General features: G+C 39.3%; 1 protein-coding gene across 1 annotated transcript in view; it reads left to right on the top strand.

The window, feature by feature from the left end:
- Positions 1-46: 46 nt before the first annotated feature.
- The window catches only part of LOC136884110 (uncharacterized), a 43,815-nt gene continuing 23,106 nt past the window's right edge, over positions 47-20,755 (top strand). The window contains exons 1-4 of the mRNA XM_067156149.2: positions 47-464; positions 568-789; positions 919-1,080; positions 10,751-11,794. Of these exons, the coding sequence (XP_067012250.2) occupies positions 386-464; positions 568-789; positions 919-1,080; positions 10,751-11,794 (1,507 nt within the window). The 5' untranslated portion in view covers positions 47-385. The remainder of the gene's footprint in view (positions 465-567; positions 790-918; positions 1,081-10,750; positions 11,795-20,755) is intronic.

Here is a 20,755-nt window from a genome sequence, read left to right as displayed (position 1 = left end):
AGGAACCGGAAGTAGGCAAAATGTGCCGAATGTTTTCAATGTCGGTTCAAGTGAGGGATGAGTACAATTGTCAAAATGAATGATATTTATTTATGTTTTGTTGATAATTGGAAGTTTTGTAGTAATATGTGTAACTTTTCAGTGAATGAATAGTACTTTATGGGCCCTATCTTAAGAAATGCCAGTTTATTCAGTTTATTAATTACTGGCGATAGGACAGCGATTTTAAAGGTCTAAATGAACGATAATTTTAACGGAGATTCCAATAGGAATTCTGATGGTGTATTTTGTGCTAATATTTCATGATTTAAGCAATGTGTCGTGTTGCAGACCAGTGATGATTGATTTTATGGGGCTAAAATACTGAATTTTCCTTTGTGTTGCTATGGAGTCTCCTATAAAAAGTAATAAATCTAAAAAGAACTCGTCAAAGAAGAAAAAGAAGGAGACCCAAAAATCTCAAGGTATTATAAGAAACAAATGCTACTAGGACGAATAAGTTACTGAGTTTTGTGTAACGGAGGATAAAGAAAGATTCGCGATTAATTTCAATTCCCTTAATTTCAGAAGCCTCCAAGGAGAGAGTTCCAGCAATAAATTCGGACGTCAGTGCTTCTCCTGTCGAAACCACCCCTGCCAAAACTTCAGAGAGTAATACATCCGAGAGATTAACTCCTAATCAGTCTGAAGAATGTAGAATGTTAGAATGGTTGTATCAGAATCGAATGAGAGATTCTGGTCAGTGTGTAGCATGGGGATCTCCTCAAGGTTCTCCTACCCTAAGATCTGGTTAGTCAGCATTTTGAAGTCGTTTATTTATTTTAAATGTATTCTTATTTGTTCCATGTGTATTAAGATAATTTTTTGATATAAAAAAATCATTGTTTGGGCCTAGTATTAATTTTTGTTTTCCTGTAGGAAAGAGAGGAAGCATTGGTGATCCATGGTCTCCGACCTCAGAATCTCATTCTGTTCAGAGAAAGCCTCCAAGAAGACTTATTAATACATCAGGAGGTGACCTTCCTGACTTCTTGTCAGAACTGACAGCTCTGTCGGAAAGAGTCCGAGCTCATGAAGAAGGCAAGTCAAATTTTTTTACCAACTAGGAATTTTACATCTTTAATTAATAGTTAAAATTATACAGCTGAGTTTACATTTCACCTGTTACTCCCTAATTATTAATTTTGATACAAATTCAATATCAGTTGCAGAGATAAACTACACAATTTAAGAAGTCTAATGGTATGTGTTGTGTTTGTCCAACCCTTGTCCCATTTCCCTACGGGGTCGGGTATGATGTGAGATGAATCTGAAGTGGCGGGTTTTTATGACCGGATGCCCTTCCTGATGTCAACCTCATCAGAGGAGTTAATGAGATGAAATTAATGACGTGATGTATGATAGTAGGGAGAGGGTGAAACCCGGTGCCGGCACATAGCCTACTCCTGTCGAATAGCACCAAGGTGATTGCTCAAGGCTTAATGTCACCATCCGACGTACGAATCACCATCAACAGCGCCATATGCCTTCACTCCATATGAGCACTGCGGAGAGGTTTGGAATTTAATCCAGGCTTTTGGCACGCAATCTAGTGATTAGAAATTGTATACCACCACCTCCCCTACCTTGCCGGCCAACATTCTGATGGTAAATTTTTTTTTCGACCAATGGGACTCGAACCAGCTAACCTCGGTCAGATCATTTAGACTTCAGCGCCTTAGTGATCATGACCACCAGGCGGGCTTATTAAGAAGTCTAATGGTATTGGCTAAATATTACCTTGACTCACATGTAGAGGAGATAGAAGTGTTCATTACCATTGCTGGGGACTCGCCAACCTACTCTGAATAGTATCTGAAAACATCACGAAACTGAGAACATTTCCCAAAGTTCCCGTCGAAAGACACGGCTTTTGGTTGAAAAAAATCAGTGTGGCGTTGCTCCCATAGTTCAGTACAAATACTTCGTAGGTGTCTTTAGCATGGCACAATAAAAAATAAACAAGTGTTGATAAATTATTACACACATCTAAACAAATTCTAACCCTACTGCTGAAGATAATCCAGTGGTGATAAGTTTTCTTCTTCTTCTTCCTTTTTCCCTTTATGCCCTCGCAGGCATCAGGTTGATAAGTTTTCTAATGCTGAAAATAAACCATTGGTGATAAATTAATGGGATTTCATTTAAAAATGATGTAGAGTGATACCTGAAGTAACAGACAAGAGACATCCTTCTTTTGTGTTTGCCTGGGACCCCCCTAAGCAGTTGTACTTCCTGTTAAAACAGTAATCACTTCCACCGAAACTGGACCCTCCCAAGTTAGAAGTATTCTTATTTATATAAAAGAACGAAAATGAGACTGTGTAAATGTGACAAATGCAGACATTTTGCTGTGTTGCTAGTGGCTGGCTGCAATAAAGGGAAGTTTGCTATTGTCTCCGGTAGATCTTGTCATTACATGTGATAAAATTCATTTTTGGGTCTGTATTGAAAGTATTTGTATTGTATTGAATGGGTGGATGAATAATAAAACATACAAGTGTTATTCAAGATCTTGTCATGTCTGTCATCAGGGCTGCCACATTTGGTAAAATAAGAGAAATGCCCAATTTGAAATTGCTGGCCAATTGGTCTTGTCACCCGCTTGACCTAACATAAGCAGAGCAGTGGTGTAACCAAATGAGACGAATGTCCTAAACAGATCTATACTGTTGTCCAGGGTTCTAGGGCTTTGCGACCTTTGCTTGTTGTCCAGTGAATGGTCTTGTCACTTTCTGATGGGCTTACAGCCCCATACCGACGGTGTACAAATTCTAGTTCAGCCTTGCTTGCGCATTACCAAACTAAGAGTGCACACATACTGAACGTACAAGCCGTAGCGACCAAACCTGGGTTCCAAGTTTTGCAAGAAGTATTTAGACTGCCAAACTTGAGAAGTGTATGTCAAAATGCCACTTTATATTTGCATAGATATATATTTAGTTCAGTGCAGCTCAGTTGTTAGCAGTGCAAGCATCAGGAAAATGAATAAGTCATAAAGGAAATTGAGGAGTAATTACGAAGTGGTGAATTTCCACTATTCATGAGAAAGGGCTCAAGTCCAGCAGAGGAAAAATTTTCATGCTTTTATGAGTCAGTTATTTTGACAAGCTGCAGTCGGTGCAGTCCCTGAGAGATGCAGTAAAAAACTCTTTTGTAGAATGAAGGCCCCTCTGATAAAATGCTAAGTTATGATCAGGACATTAACGGTCAGCTTATAGTGTTTCTTAAACCATTTAAGAAAGCGTTAATTTACTGATCTTGAGGGTGAAGAGGAACAGAACTTAACACTGCATTTTGTAGCACAGTAGGAAGAAGAATGAAAGAGAGAAGGCAAGCAAGCGAAGTTGCCATTTTAGGTCTTCCACGTGGTCGTATTCCATGTGGACTGAATTGGAAAGCTGTTTTTATAACCGAGTAGTCCTGCCTTCTCATTACCTGACTGTACCAACTGAAACAATATTCCCATACCTTTTCCACAATTGGAGCAATGCCACTCTCTGTATTGAATGTCTGCATTTCTCATGCAGTTACTCTAAGACTGTCGAGGAGTCCATTGAAGCATCTTTATCTCTGTTAGTGACAGGGTTAGGTTAGATTTTGATTAGGAGCAACCTATGGCTCTCACAGGGAGTATCGCCACTTGTTAGCAGTCTTGACAGTACTTCATGTGTAGGATGCCTTGGTGGAGGTAATGTCAAGTGTTATTGTGCCGTTTACTGTTGACTGTTTACATGACTTGATTTATCTATCCGATAGGTAAAAACATGTACAACATTGAGTTTTCCTTTTTTTTAACTGGTAGCTCTGTGTAATAAAATCTTGTGATTGTTGTAACAGTTCGTTGGGTTGAGGTACATTCAAATGAAACAAAAATTCGTAGAATATCCTCATTTTATTTTCAGTATCCCTTTCTTGTTGTTGAATGATTTCATTAAATACTTCACTTACTAATGTTAGTTAACAAATAAATAATTACAGGGTGTAATTAAAGATAATAATAATAATAATAATAATAATAATAATAATAATAATAATAAAATAGGAGACTCCCTTCTACAGAGGATCCAGAAAGCAAAACTGAAGTGGTTTGGCCTTGTAAGAACGATGAGTGCAAGCAGGACTGCAAGAAGAGAATATGAAACAGAAGTAAAAGGAAAAAGACCAGTGGGTACACCCAGAGGAAAATGGACCAATGTGGTGAAGAAAAATGTTGAGGAGATAGGATAAGATTATGAGAGAACAGTGGTTCATAGACAGGCAAAGATGGAGGGGGCTCCTACACCATACTTGGGCAACTGGAGAAATTTTAGGAGAACAGGCCTCAAAGAAATTCAGTCTAAGAGAAGGGGGTTATAAACCAACTATAAAAGGGCACCCAGAGCAATCACTGGAATCCCTGCTAGAAACGAGAGTGGACACACAAGCTTTGTATTACTTGTTACAGAACAAGGCTGGTACTTTCACGTACCACTAAGGAAAGTCAACTGTTATTCATTCAGTTACCTTAAATAGAGGACAAATCAAAATGGAGAGAGACTAGTTGACCTGGGTAGAAACTATAACTTAATCTCAAAATCTACATGTTTTAAGAGAAAACGTCGCAAACTCAAAACATGAAAACACCCTTACTACACTAAAGGAGAATGGCAACTGGATCACATCTACATGGACACCCAGCTAATCAACAATGAAAATTACAAAAAAAAACTGAAAAAATAAAAATCACAGTTAAACTTGAGGACTTAGTACACAACCTTAAACAAATTGCAGAAGACCTGGCTCCAATTAAACTACGAAAAAAACACTAATGGTAGAACGGTGAATGTGACAAAACAGTGGAGAAAAGACATCAGGCATGGCTATTACATCACTCTAAAAATTATCCTATCAAAAACTAGTAAAACAGAGAAAAGAAACTATCCAAGTCTGAAGAAAAATAAAAAAGACAGAATTTTAAGGGCACACTGCAATTAATTGCTATTGGCTTTACGTCGCATTGACACAGATGAGTCTTATGGCGACAATGGGACAGGAAAGGGCTAGGACTGGGAAGGAAGCGTCCGTGGCCGTAATTAAGGTTCAGCCCCAGCATTTGCCTGGTGTGAAAATGGGAAACCATGGAAAACCATCTTCAGAGTTGCTGACAGTGGGGTTCGAACCCACTATCTCCCGAATACTGAATATTGTCCGACTGCAACTATCGAGCTCGGTGCAATTAATTGAAGAATTAATGAATTAAATTAATAAACATGATAAAACTGACTCTCATTAACGCCAAATTAAAAGTGAAGTTTAGGGGTGAAATATTTGAAATTAAAACTGGACTATGGCATGGAGATGGGCTCTCACCACTATTATTTAATTGTGCTCTAGAAATGGTCATGAGAGAGGGAATGGTTTAGGTAATGTCCCCAAAAAATAAAGATTGGCTGAAAAATCAAAACAAATTGCCTGGGTTTCGTCGATGATTTAGCATTACCAGCAGTTGACATAAAAGAAGCACAAACCCAGATATCAGAAATTTAAAAAATTGCAAATAAAATTGGCCTCCAAATATCATATCAAAAAGCAGAAATTATGCCCCAAAAACCAACACAACTAAAAAGAAATTACCATAAATGGTAATAAAATCAAAATGGTAACTCAATTTAAATATCTTGGAGAAGTAATAACACATAACCTAAATGAAAAAATCTCAATCCAAACAAGAACAAATAGACTAGCTACAGCACAAAAATTAACATGGGAAATCTACAAAAAGATATGTCTATCAATAAATGCAAAAATAAAACACTACAACACAGTTATAAAACTGGAAGTTTCATATGCAGCAGAAACACTTTTTCACTTGAATAAACTATCAAAGTCTTCAGAAAATTGAAAAGAGGATTGGAAGAACATGCATAAACAAAAAGTACCAGAAAGATGGGCAGTGGCAGATAGTACCTAACAAAGTCATGTACAAAGATCTAGAACCCATTACAGATACTATGCGTAAGAGGAGACTAGGATTCTTTGGACATACCATGAGGATGCAGGATTCGAGACTTCTGAAACAACTAGTACAACATAACCTTGTCTCAAAAAGATACCACAACAGGATGTAAATAGATCAGAGATGTAAGAGAGAATCTGAAGGAAATAGGCTTTACTACAGAAGACACCACGAATATGATAAAATTGAATACAAATCTACACTTTACCCTTACGCAAAACAAACTCACAACATGCACATTTTCAACTACGGAAAGGGCACGAAGATCGGACTGTCTGAAGAAGTACTGGGAGGACCACAAAGCCCGAACAATCCCTTCAAAGAGACCTGAACGATGGACTGACTAAAGTGATCCTATGCGGTCATAAAACAAGAAGAAGAGAACATGAAGGCAAGTGACAGCAAAATCAACCCTAATTGGGTATATTCACCTGAGGACAGGTCAAATATAGATGGGAATATTTAAAAAAAACAAAAAAAAAAAAAACAACTAACTAACTGTTGCTTCAACCAAAAATGTACACATATAGAGATCTCTTTTCTACGTAGTGTCCTGTCTTCAATACACATTTTCTCCATCGGATTGGTAAGTTTTTAATGCTGTCCTGATAGAAAGAAGATGGATGTATGCGAAGCCAGTTGCGCACGAACTCTTCTACACTTGCATCATCATTGAACTGCTGTCCTCCTAGATCTTGTTTGAGTGGTCCAAACCAATGGTAGTCACAGGGCGATAAATCTGGACTATACGGAGGGTGTTCCAGAGGTGTCCAGTGAATTTCCTGCACTTTTTCCCACGTTAAAGCAGCAGTATGCAGCCCTGCGTTGTCATGGAGAAGAATGATATTTTGGATCGGTTACCGGCGTCGCTTGTTGAGATACGCAGCTTTTGTTTCATCCAAAAGGCGACAGTAATAGGCTGCATTAATTGTCCTTTGTGAAGAAAATTCACCAGCAAAACGCCCACCTTTACAGCAGATGGGCATGTTTTGGCCTTGACCGGACATGCTTTGTCTCTTCGCCGCCACTCCATGCTTGCTTGCTTGCTTGCTTGCTTGCTTGCTTTGACTCTGGGGTGTAACGATGCACCAAAGTTTCATCACAAGTCACAATACGACACAAGAAATCCTCTCCTTCCTCCTCGTAGTGATGCAGGCATCTCTGACAAACTTCCTGGTGTAAAGGTTTTTGTTCCTGGTTGAGAAGATGAGGAACCTACCTGGCAGACAATTTTCTGAAATGGAGTTCATCTTGGATGATGACTTTAACACTTCCATAACTTATTCCTATGGCTAAAATAATTTGAGAAATTTTTATTTGCCGATCTTCACCAGTTATGTCACAAATGGCAACAATATTGTCTGCAGTGATGCTTGTCTGCGATCTCCTTTCATGAGGTTCATTTTTCACAGCTTCTCTTCCTGCCACAAAATTTTTAGCCCACTCATACACTTGAGTCTGCGAAAAGGGTTCTTCGCCAAAACAGTGCATGGAGCCATCTCAAAATTTCGGAGGGTTTGGTGCCCTGATTTGCGAGAAGTTTAATAATGATGCATAGTGCGACAGACATACGTACCTCTTGCTCACTCATGGCATACTGAAGCAGTCCAGCTCTCCGTCGTTCTTCGCGCAAACCCCTTCACCAACATCCTGGCAATGTCCCGCCTCAGAAGTATTACTAAGAGCAGTAGTACATTCAGATTCCCGTATACAGGGTTATTCTAAATGATTGTCGGGGTTAAAAAAATTCATAACTCACAGTGCAATTGACGTAGGAATAAGAATCTTGTTTTATTGTGTACTGTAACTCATAAAGTTATTTTGACATACATTACAAATTTTCGATATGTGCGCCTTGTGTCACGCTACACACATCTACTGAATAGTCCATCTCTTCCCACACGAGTCAACATGGCAGCGGTGATGCTTTTGAAGGCGGCTTGGATGCGCTGCTTCACTTCCTGAATATCCACCGGTAGAGGAGGAACAAATACCTGATCTTTAACATATCCCCACAGGAAGTAATCGCATGGTGTAAGATCTGGTGAACATGGTGGAATGGGTAAGAGCATCAGATCGCCTTTCGTTCCGCATCCCATCCATCCTTGTGGAAGTTCTTGGTTTAAAAATGCTTTAACCTCCGTGTGAAAATGAGGTGGTGCACCATCCTGTTGTAGCACGTAATCATCCCTGTCATCACTCAGCTGGGTTAACAGCCATTCTGTGAGCATGTCCAGGCAAGTCAGCCCTGTTACTGTCTGTTCAATGAAGAAGAACGGGCCATAGACCTTCGTGTTTGAAACGGCACAGAACACATTCACCTTAGGAGAGTTTCGCACATGTTCCACAGAACAAGGGGGGTTCATTGCACCCGAAATGCGAACGTTTTGTTTGTTACCGTTACCTTTCCACTTACATGAAAAGTAGCTTCGTCACTGAAAACTACTCTGTCAAGAAAACCATCATCTTCTTCAATCCGTTACTGCAGTGCCATGCAAAATTTGAAATGTAGGGCTTTGTCATTAGCTGTTAGAGCTTGACGCAATTGTAGGCGATATGGCTTTACCTTCAGGCGCCTTTGTAACACGCCATACTGTGGTTTGAGGAACTTGCAGTTCCCTGCTACATCTTGTAGTTGATTTCTTAGGACTACGGAGCCCCTAATCCGATTCACATCCGCTTCTGACACAGCGGGACGCCCACTGCTTTTACCTTTGCACAAACAACCTGTATCCACAAATTGTGCGTACCATCTGCGAAAGAGTTGTTGGAAGGAGGCTCCTTCCCATATTTTGTCCGAAAATGGCGCTGGACTCTTGTAACGGATCGGTGTTGATGAAATTCAAGAGTACAAAAATCTTTCTCCTTATCGCTAACCGCTATTTTGTTAAACACTGCTATTACTGCCATCTGGTGGTAACTTATGTACTACAGTTGATGCAAAACAAAACTTTGAGAGTTTTTTAAACGTTATTGCAACAATAAAAATGGTACGTTTTCCACTTTTTTGAAAGAAAAAAAATTCACTAAACCCCGACAATCATTTAGAATAACCCTGTATATTTGATCTACCTTCGTACAAGTGCTAAAAAGGGATTCAAAATCATAGACAATTCCATAAACCTAAGTAAATTGACAATTTCCTACAAGTGCATGGTTGCCCAATTTAACAGAGAAGGTCAAGTTTTGAAAAACCAAGCCCTAGCAAATGAAAGGTGAAGAGGATTCCAGGGTGAAACGTGCAAGCACGAACATCACTGTGACAAGAGAAGTGCAAGCAAAACCTTGGCTAGCTCCGCATGGTGACATAAAGAAAAGGTAAAAATTAAAATATTCTGTTACTGGCTGGAGAAAAGACAATAAATTTTACATACATAATTTAACAATAAAACCAAAAGATAGCAAAGTCACACTGACTGACACAGCACTTGTATAGCTGGCTGGCCAGGATATATTTCATATCACTGAGTACAATAGGTGCCACCTTACTCTTTTGGGAGGGTTGCCAGCAACAAACACAAACTTTATCTTGCCTGAAGTTTCAGGTAAACCACATTAGGTGGCACAGGAGCAAGGTGCAAGGTGTGTTGCCAAGTTCAGTTCACATGTTACAATTGTAACAGTCCCACTCTAATTAAAGTTGTTACACTGATTCTTCTCTTTCTTTCTCCGTTAGGGTCTTCTAGGGACCACGGGACAATTTCAAGGCTTCATATGTTGTTGTTCCTTCCTCCTCTAATACTCCTTCATCTGTTTCCAGTATTCGGCAGATAGTGGGTTCGAACTCCACTGTCGGCAGCCCTGAAGATGGTTTTCCATGGTTTCCCATTTTCACACCAGGCAAATGCTGGGGCTGTACCTTAATTAAGGCCACGACCACTTCCTTCCCACTCCTAGACCCTTCCTTAAGACCTATCTGTGTCAGTGCGACGTAAAGCAACTTATTATTATTTATAAGCAACTTGCAAAAAAAAAAAAAACTCCATCTGCTCACTCTGCCTCCTTTTCCTCTCTTCAGACCATTTTGAGCTTGTTTTCTTTCACTTGCAACTTAAATCCTTCCATATTTAGCACTTTCTTTTTCTGTTGCTTCTTCTTCCCTTATGTTGTTTCTTTCCAAGCCTTTCTTGACTTTATGAATCCAGGTTGTTCTTGACTTTTTATTACAAAGATATTTGAAGATCTGTTTGGTTAACCTGTTGTCATCCATTCTGTATAAATGTCTAAGAAATATCAATAGCCTCTTCCTCATTGTATCTGTTATGTTTTCTATGTTACAGTATATTTCATCATTACTTCTTGATTTCCAGAGTTCTGTAGTTCTTAGCGGGCCGAGTGTTTTCCATATAAATTTTATTTCCAGTACTTCTAATTTATTCAGCTTGTAATTAAGTACTAGAGCATTCAACATTGATTATTGTTGTTATTATTATTTCGATTCGGCCATCTAAGGGCCACATGATTTCAACTGTTTCTTGCTGCATCAAGCTTTAACATCCTCCCAGTACTTTTGCATTAGTTCTTGATGCAGTTGCTTCCTTTTTTCAGTACTTCTTGCCTGTTGGAAGCTTAGGTTTTTCTTGGAAACATCGGTGTCTTGTTAGTTTCTCTTTAAGGGGGGCACGTTCCCAGATATCGTTGTTTTTTATTATTATTATCATTATTATTATTATTATTATTATTCAGCTTAATTGTTTTATTTGATTTTTGCAGAACTCTCCAAGAAGTCATCAACGAGAGAACATTCTCCAGCTGAAGAAAGCAGTAAACCTGATGCTGAGGATGACATCACTATTCTAGAAAATGATGGGTTAACAGATACCCAGACAATTAAAGATGGTTGTGAACTTTCCTCTCTACCAAAGCTGGAATTAGTCAACCAAATTGCCAACGAGAGTTTTTCAGCTTTGTTTGATGATGACGACGGCTTACTGAATGAATGCATGTTGAAGTGTTCTCAGGAAGTGGAAGAAAAATTACAGAGTGAATTTGGTTATGGTGATGTGAACAAATTGAGTAGGTTGTCGTCCCCCCATCAGGTTGCTGCATTGAGTCCACGGCGGAGATTACCAGAAAAGAACAATTTTATTGCTCGGAGAACATCTCCAAGAAATAGTTCCCAAACTTTCCAGAACATGAAGGGTATTATCAAACAGTCCTGCGAAACACCAAAAAAGAAAGTTCCTAAGGTGGAAAATAAATTCTGTGTTCAAGCTATTTGTAGGTCGCCTATGTACTGTGTTAATGGACGTTTGTTAGGATCTCCTCGTAATCAGAAATCGCTTCAGAAGAATGTTGTTGACAATGAGATAGTTAGCATAAGTACATCTACTGGTAATTCGGAGATTGCTGATGATTCTTTTGAAGCTGTATTGCAGTCATTTATGGACGAAGATGTGGAATTATTAAGTCAGGCTTTTTCTGAGGAAACGGCTAATAAGGCAGTGACTTCTGTGGTGCAGCCACCTCACCAATCCAATTCCAAACGGCCGTCTCCTGCTCGAGTTAAAAAGCTTTCTAGTCATCACAATGCAATGCCTATTCATCGTTTAAATAGTGAAGATTTAAAGACAAATAATATTTCTCTCCAGTTTAATGGTTCATGTGTTACAGGATCTTATCCTTCACTAGGTCCGATTCAAAATAGACAAGTATACAATTTGACCACCATCTCTAAGAGTAAAACTGTCATTTCAGCAGACAGCAATATAGCGAATGAAAGTGGCAAATTATGTCTTCAAGAGGAGTCTTCTGAATGTAAGTTGAAGTATATATTTATATATAGTTAATAGTAAATGAAAGAATGTATATTACATATCTGGCTCCGTGGGTTGGTCTGAGGAGTCCTGGGTTCGATTCCTGGGTGAGTAGGGGATTTTGACCTTCATTGGTTAATTCCTCTGGTTTGGGGCCTGGATGTGTGTGCTATCTTCAACTTTGAATTCATCATAGGGCTCCATCTTCAAAGACATGCAGGTCTTCCATGGGCGTCTGCTTGAAAGATCTTCACCAGACCCCTGGAAGCTGTAAGTCATTGCTATTATGATGACAGTAATTATTGTTAATATTATTATTTTCACGCTATGGTGAACACCGAGTGTTGGCCAGCAGTAAATAACCCAACTCCCTAAGGGGGCCAACGGCTTCGGGTGGATGAGCTCTTTTAGGTGGGGTGATGGCGCTCCTCATTGGAGGAAATGACACTGGAAACCATCAAGATCTTTTATTGGTCCAATGGCAAAAGGGATGGAGGGGGAAGTTCATAATTCAGTTCTCAGTAGTCATGTAGGCGGAGGAAATCGTACCAGATGGACTGGCTCTGAAGGCGCATCTCGACTACAGTATATGTTGAGTGCAGCAGTCCACTGCAGTCTCTGTGTTCGACCCTACACGTCTCATTTGAGGAGCAACCAATCAAAACGTGTAATGTCTCTTAATACAATTGTTTCAGAAGTAAAAAAACTTATAACTTCTAAAATATTCAATAAAATATAATGCAGTTTTCACAGTTAGTTTCTTATTGGGATACTGAATTAGATGTCATTTTGCAAGGGATCAGTAATTTATTGGGGATGTTAGAAAGTTAATTTACATTTTGAACAATATACATTTTAATCTATTTTATCAGACATTACAGTATATTTTGTGATGAGTTTACCTTATTTTTACCATCATTAGTTCACATTAATTTTATTACCTGAAAATTATAACTTACAACATTAGACTTTGTCACTTCAAATTTACAGTACCTACTTATGTATGTTGGGTATTCAGCCCGAAGGCTGGTTTGATCCTCTGCAGCTCCACCAACAGCTGTCATAAATAGCCTAGGCGTCACTGAAGAGGCGTACTAGGGAAATGAGGAATGAGGTAGTTTCCTGTTGCTTTCCTCACCGAGTCAGCAGTTGCTATTACATATCAGTCTGCCAAGCCCACTGAAATGCATGTACCAACTGACCCTATGAGCGATAGTTTCACACCATTCATAACAGGGACTGGCTGCATAAGGAATGGTATTACTAGCATCACTAAGTACCTACTTAGAACAGCATAAAATGAGTATCTGCCTGAAAGAATTCAACAAAGACTTAAGGTACTTTGTAAAAACTGCTTCAACACAAAAGATTGTTACAGGCAAAGTATGAGGGGGATCAAATATAAACAGGATTTTATTTTTTATTTAAAATCATTTATTGAAAAAACACAAGGCAATTACAATTTATCTTTCCACATAGATTCCTGCTTTGGAAATGCATTTTTCCCAGCATATGGGCAGATTTTTAAGGCTCTCATCATAAAAAGAACAGGGTCATGTCACTAGCCAGTTGCGCACAACGTCTTCCATACTCTTCAAATCGTTGCCCTCCTAGAGCTTCTTTAAGCGGTCCAAACAAATGGAAATCACAGGGCGCGATAAGTTCGAGCTGTAAGGAAGATGATCAAGTGTAGTCCAGTGCATTTCCTGTAGCTTGGAGACAGTTAGGGCTGCAGTATGGGACCGCGCATTTTCGTGCAGGAGGATGACCTGTCGAATCGGTTGGTCTTGTCTTTTTCAGCGATATGCAACCCTCGCCTTGTTCAACAGCTCACAGTAGTAAGTAGCATTGATTGTGCGTCCCTCATGCAAAAAATCAATCGGGAATAATGTCTTTAACCGCATGAATGTTTTCATCTGTAATGCTGGTCCGAGGACGGCGATCACGTTGCTGATTTTCCGTACATTCTCGTCCTTCCTTGAATTATTTATGCCAGCCAAACACTCGTGTCCTTGACAATGTTTGATCACCGAACTATGCAGTCAATCTCTGGCAAATTTCTGCCGCTGTAACTCCTTCATGAGCAAGAAAGTTTATAATTATGCATTGCGCAGTGGAGGGGTGCACGTGTTGCTCCGACATTGTGAGCGTTACTGATGAAATGGCGGGAAATATTTAACAGCGCACTCTCTCCACTCCTAACGGTCCTGCCTAAGCATAGCGGAAGCGCGGGGTCAGCCCTAACAACTGTTGATGTTCAGGAACAAAAATCCTGTTTATATTTGAACAACCTTCGTATTCTTGTCTAGAATAGGCTACATTTATTACATTTCGTGCATTTTATGAAAGGAGAGTAAAATGAATGTAATTTGTGGACATTATGCATTCTGATTGTCACTCGTGTGGACAATATACGATTTGTTTTAACCGCTCACTCTCAGGATATCATTTCAATGTTACAGTATACAGATAGATAAAACCTGAATGCGGTAATATGAAGAGCATGAAAAATACTCAATGAAACTGCATCACACTCAATTTTTTCCAGAGGTGGACATTATACGTTTTGATTGCTTTCTCCTCATTTCATGTGTGCTACAGGATTTGGCTCTGAGATCATAGCGTGCAGGTCTCTGCCCAGCAAGTTGGGATCCATGTTAAACAAATTCACACCAGTGGCACTTTTTCCTGCATATGACGTAAGTTGCAGTCAGAAAACTAATTAATCTTTTACAGTTGGAATATGGAATATCAGAACACTTCTGGATATAAGTAACAGTGACAGATCTAGAAGATAAACAGCTCTTATTACTAACAAACTCACTAGATTGGACATCAGTGTTAGCGCCTTGAGTGAAATAAGACTGTCTGTGATGGAAAAGTTGTGGAGTTTGAATCAGGCCATACAATCTTTTGGAAGGGAAGGGAGGAAGGTGAAACTCGTAGGCCTGGTCTTGGGTTTGCTGTAAAGACACAACTGGTAAATGCCCTCCAGCTGACTCCCACAGCAGTCGGTGAACGGCTTATGAATCTCTGTACATCAGTCTCAGGAGATATTTTCATCAATTTCGTCTTCTCATATGCCCCCAACTCCAGGTGCTTCCCCCCTCCCCCTCTCCCTGTAGGTGGGGGGCGGTAGAATAACACCCACAGTATCTCCTGCCTGTGATAAGAGGCAACTAATAGTGGCCCCAGGGACTCTTTAACTTGGGGTCATGGGTTGGCGACCATGGGGCACTTAGCTGAAACATGACATAGTTTCTATTTACTAGTGCCAGGCTCCTCACTTTAGTTTATCATATCTGACCTCCCTTGGTCAACTCTTATTCCTTTCCTACCCGGATACTGTTAGGTTCCGAGGGTTAGGGAGTCTTATATTTTCATGCCCTTCGTGGTCCTTCTCTTTCTCTGGCTGATATCTTCATTTATCGAAGTGTCAGACCCCTTCCATTATTTCTCTCTGATTAGTGTTATGTAGAGGATGGATGCCTAGTTTTACTCCCTCTCAAAACATAATCACCACCACCACCTCTATTATGCTGATTTTAAGAACATGTTTTGTCTACAACTGAGCATACTCATCTGCAAAAGACAGATGTTATTGCTTGGTGATTTCCATGCCGGAATTGGGAATGATAAATCAGCTGTGGGGAAAATACGATAGACAAGCATGCTATTGAGAAATGAAATACCAATAGGTTATAGCTTCTCGACCTATGTGCTGAGCATGAACTGTTCTGCACCAATACTTAGTTCCGGCTACCTAACCGTTTTAAGACCACGTGGATGCAACCATGCTCTAAGTACTGGGATATTCTTGACATCACCCTGCAATGTGATAAGAAAGGTGTAATTGGATCGTTATTGAATATTTCCCTGTGGGAATTGAAATGTATGGTTATCATAAGAAAGATGTTCTAATCACCAAGACCACAAGAAATATTGATGACTGCTGGACAGATCAGAATCTCCTGCCGTAAATAGCATCTGCATCACTTGAGTGTGTACAGAATGGACCGATCTATTGCTATACTCCTTGCCATGTAAACAAGGTACAACCTTACTCTTTCTCCCCTCTTAATACTGAGTGATGACATTCAGAGCACAACTACCGGTAGTGCGTCTGAATGTTATAAAAGGTGTTGATCATAGGGTCAGTCATGCTGCAATAGCACTGTCTTGCCCAGTGAGGAGAGCAATGGCGAACTACCTCACTCCTCATTTTGCCTAGCATACCTCATGTTGGTGCTACCATTGGTTTTTGCAGTTTCCTTATAACCACATAACCTTTGGTGGTGCTATTTGAAGATCCAACCAGCCTCTGGGCTGATGACCTAACAGGCACAATGTTGATTTATAGTTATTTTCTAACTCTTGGGTTCAGTTCATTGTCCCTAACCATACAGTCCAGTTCCAAGGCTAAATGGTTAGCGTGCTGGCCTTTGGTCACAGGGGTCCCGGGTTCGATTCCCGGCAGGGTCGGGAATTTTAACTGTAATTGGTTAATTCCCCTGGCACGGGGACTGGGTGTATGTGTCATCTTCATCCTCATCACGACGCGCAGGTCGCCTACGGCCGTCATATCGAATGACCTGCACCTGGCAAGCCGAAGTCCTCGGACACATCCTGGTAGTAAAAGCCATACGACATTTCATTTTTCAACCGTACAGTTGTGGGACCCTACTTGCTGATACGATGTCTTACTGTTACTGTTATTCTTGCATGTTGCAGCTATACAGATAATTAAATTTTTTCATGACTAGCAAAATTTACATAAATCCAGATAATTGATTATTGTCTCAAATTGCTCAGAAAGTTTTATTGTGTTGATATTGATAGCAAATAATACCAACTAAGGTCACATTTGTGGAAGAATTGGTTTTTTTTTTTTCATGGGAAATTAGCATGGAGCAGATTATATTTTTCAAGTTCAGACCTACAAAAGTTACCTGAAATATGTAGGTACTCACCTAAGAATGATGTAAAGTTAAAAACTTCATTATTGTTCCGTATTGAATAGAGAAATAAGATGTACAATATTATAGGTTAGGATCCACCTTTCAATACTCCGTAATAAGATGGTAAAAAGTAGTTACAACCTGTTTAATGGGACCGGTTTCAACACATTTTAAGTGTCATCATCAGCCAATTTGCGAAGATCTTAAAACAACTAGCACATTGAATACAGGCAAAAAATTAACATTGTATCATAACGTTATGATACAATGTTAATTTTTTGCCTGTATTCAATGTGCTAGTTGTTTTAAGATCTTCGCAAATTGGCTGATGATGACACTTAAAATGTGTTGAAACCGGTCCCATTAAACAGGTTGTAACTACTTTTTACCATCTTATTACGGAGTATTGAAAGGTGGATCCTAACCTATAATATTGTACATCTTAAGAATGATGTGTCGGAATGTCTTATGATGTGTACTTGCTCGTAGTCAGATGTAAAATAAAAACCCAGGATATTCTACCTAGTATTTACTGAATTTTTAAAACACTATTTGCAAGAAAATCGTGTACATATTTATTCTTTTTCAGTCGCTACCACTTTGAACACTTATGGACCCCCAAGCATAATGGGTTAAGCCCCCGTTTGTACTTTACGCACTGTAAATGGGATCTGTTTACTGGTCCACCATCTTTCTTGCTACACATGGCACATCGTTTTAGGTTACGTCCCAGAAATTTTTCCAGTAGCGCTCTGGGAGGACCTGGATCTGTCGGATGGTGTGCTGGAGATGAGGTTCTTTTCTGTCATCCACTCATTTTCAAGTTCAAGAATAATCATCATCGTCATTGTTGACCAACTCCAGTTTCCCAGGTGTGGTATACGAGCCCCTTCCATTTCGTTTGGTCCATGAACCATTCTTCGTTCACAATCCGCTCCCAGTCCTGTCCTCTCTCCTCTACAGCCTTCTTCACTAAGTCTGTCCATTTTTCTCTAGGCCTGCCCACTGGTCTCTTTCCCCTTATTTCTCTTTCATACTTCTTTCTTGCAGACCTATTGGCACTCATTCTTTTCACATGACCAAACCACTTCAGTCTTGACTTTTGGATCTTCTGGAGTAAGGAGCCTTTAAGTCCTACGTCTTCTCTGACTTTTTCATTCCTGATTTTATCCTTTATGGTTTTCTGGATCATTGTGCATAGGAACTTCATTTCTGCTGCTTGGGGGTTTCCTTTCTTGTTAATGTAGCGGTTTCCAAGCTGTATGTGAGGATAGGTGTGCATTATGATTTGTACAGTGTCATCTTGGTTTTGAGTGGTAATTGTTTATCCCATAGTAGCTGTCTTATTTGGAGGTAAAAATGTATTGCTTTGCTGATCCGACTGTTTACTTCATATTTAGCTAGGTTATCCTTGGACATTATACTACCCAAATACTTAAATTCTGTGACACTGTCCAGCTTAGTGCCATTTAGCATGATTTCTGGCTGATTGTCACCCTTCTGTACCTTCAACACCACCATTTTAGCCTTGTTGATGTTTAACCTCTATCTCTCAAACTCCTGACTCCACCGCTGCAGTCTCTCTTCCACATCTTTCTCTGAGTTACCCCAAATTACTACATCATATGCAAATGCTTTTAAGTCTAGTTGCCCCTTTTCTTTTAGCACCTTTAATATGGTATCCATTACAATGATAAATAATAGGGTCGACAAAGCACTAACTTCTTGTACTCCCCTTTTTGTCTCAAACCAGTCTGACAGTCCAGAACCGACTTGTACACAGCTTCTGGTTTTCACGCAAAGCACCTTAACTTTTGAAATTAGACTGTCTTGAACTTTGAGCTTTCTCAGGCATTCCCAAATAAGCTCCCTTTGTATGCTGTCATAGGTCTTTTTGATGTCAAGAAACAGTAGATATAAAGGCTTCTCTTTTTCCCAATGTTTTTCCATTAGCAAATATAAGATCTGTTGTTGATCTTCCAGGCCTAAAGCCATATTGTTCCTCTTCTAAAAGTGGTTCTACAATTTCTCGTAATCTATCTTCTATAATTTTTTCCAGAAGTTTTAGTCCATGAGAGAGTAAGTGATGCCACGGTAGTTAGTACATTTCCGTCTGCTGCCTTTCTTAGGTACATTTATACCTTTCTTCCAGTCTTCTGGGATGGTATTTTGCTGCCATACTATATTTAGGAGTCTATATAGCCATTGGATTGCTGGGGTTCCTCCTGCTCTCAACATGTCAATACTTAACTCATCTATTCCTGCAGCTTTCCATTTCTTCATACTTTTAAGGCTCTTCTCTATCTCCAGCCATGTGATTGGTGGCTCGATATTTTTGCTGGGCTCTTCACTTTTTCCAGATTCTTGTCTGTTTTGAATTACATTTGATGCCTCTGTATTCAGGAGCTTGTCAAAGAAGGTCTTGAATTCTCTCCTGATTCCATCTCCCTCTTGTACTACTGATCCATTATCCTGCTCTATTACCTTGATGTCTTCTAGGTTATTTTGCTTGTCTTTAATTACTCTGTAAAGAAGTTTCTTGTTTCCTCTGCTGTTTTCTTCCAACTTTTCCACAAACTCATTCCATTTTTTCTCTTTCTCTTCTCTTACTATCCTCTTAGCTGTAAGTTTTTTGGCCCTGTAGAGTTCCTGTAGTTTATTCATTTCTTGGCCACCTGGATCTTGTGCATCTCTTTGTTTTTCTTTGTCTAGCATCTGTTTTGCTCAATTTCTGTCTTTTATAGCCGATCTAACTCTGTCATTCCACCAAGGTGTCTCTTTTTCTTTCATGGTTGATCCTGTTACTCCACATAGATCTTTAGCTTCACCCACCAAAGTATCTTTAAAAGTTTTCCATTCTTCTACTGTATTAATTTTCCCTTTTGGTAAGTGTCTCTGTATCCTTATTTTATATTCTTCCTTCAGCTTGGCTTCTTCTAATTTCCAAGTCTTCGCTTTACGTTTTCTTTTTCTTTTCTTCGGGGTTGTGTTAGCCACATGATTTAGGTCTGCAATCAATAATCTATGATCACTGTCCATACTCTCACTCTTTTGTTAGTGATGATATAGTCGATGAGACACTTATATTTTCCATCCCAGCTATATCTTGTGGCTGTCTTGTTTTTGGAAGAAGGTATTTTTGATGATCAATCCGTTTCTTCTGCACAAATCAAGCAGTTGTTCGCCTTCTACATTTCTGTTCCCAAACCCATGTGGTCCAATGATTTCCTCATAACCAAGTCTGTCTGTCCCAACTTGTGCATTTAAGTCCCCAATGATGATGACATTTTCTTCATCAATTATATCTTCTAGATCGTGACAGAATTGATCCTTCTCTTGAGCACTACATCTAACCTGTCGTGCATATACCTGCATTTCCATGTAATTTGTGGACTCCAGCTGCATAGATAATTTAATGATCCTATCATTCTTATAGGATACTTCAGTAATGGCATCCATCTCTTTTGTTATCGGGAAAGTGACACCATTTCTGGTCTCTTCCTTGCGTCCACTCCATACTAATTTTTAGCCATCTCTGAGAATCTTGCTACCTGCCTTTCTCCATTTTGTTTCACTCATTCCCAATATGGATAGATTTTTCCTGTTCATCATATCGATAAGTTCTTCAGTTTTTCCAGTCAGGGTCAAAATATTCATAGTCCCAATTCTTACATTGTTCTTCGGAAGATATCAATTTTAACACTTTCAACACTACCATATTTTAACATGAATCCTGGCTGTGAACTGGGTCTTTTTGCTAATTTTTAACGTATTATTATGGAACAGCGAAACATATTACATGCCTGATTTTTGTACCATATGAAGGTGTCAACAGTCCAAAATGAAGATGTTAATCAACAAGTGAATATCTGAAGTAATTTAATTATACTAGTCTTATGAAAAACATGAAAAAAATAGTACAGAGAAATTTTTTTACATTGAGGTTATACCAATAAGCTTGCTCAAACAATAAAAAATAATCATTTAATGCAACTACTTAGGCC

The sequence above is a fragment of the Anabrus simplex genome, chromosome 12, assembly GCF_040414725.1.
Source record: "Anabrus simplex isolate iqAnaSimp1 chromosome 12, ASM4041472v1, whole genome shotgun sequence".
Taxonomy (NCBI): domain Eukaryota; kingdom Metazoa; phylum Arthropoda; class Insecta; order Orthoptera; family Tettigoniidae; genus Anabrus; species Anabrus simplex.
The sequence above is the reverse complement of the archived record's forward strand: the minus strand, read 5'-3'. Positions and strand labels throughout refer to the sequence as shown.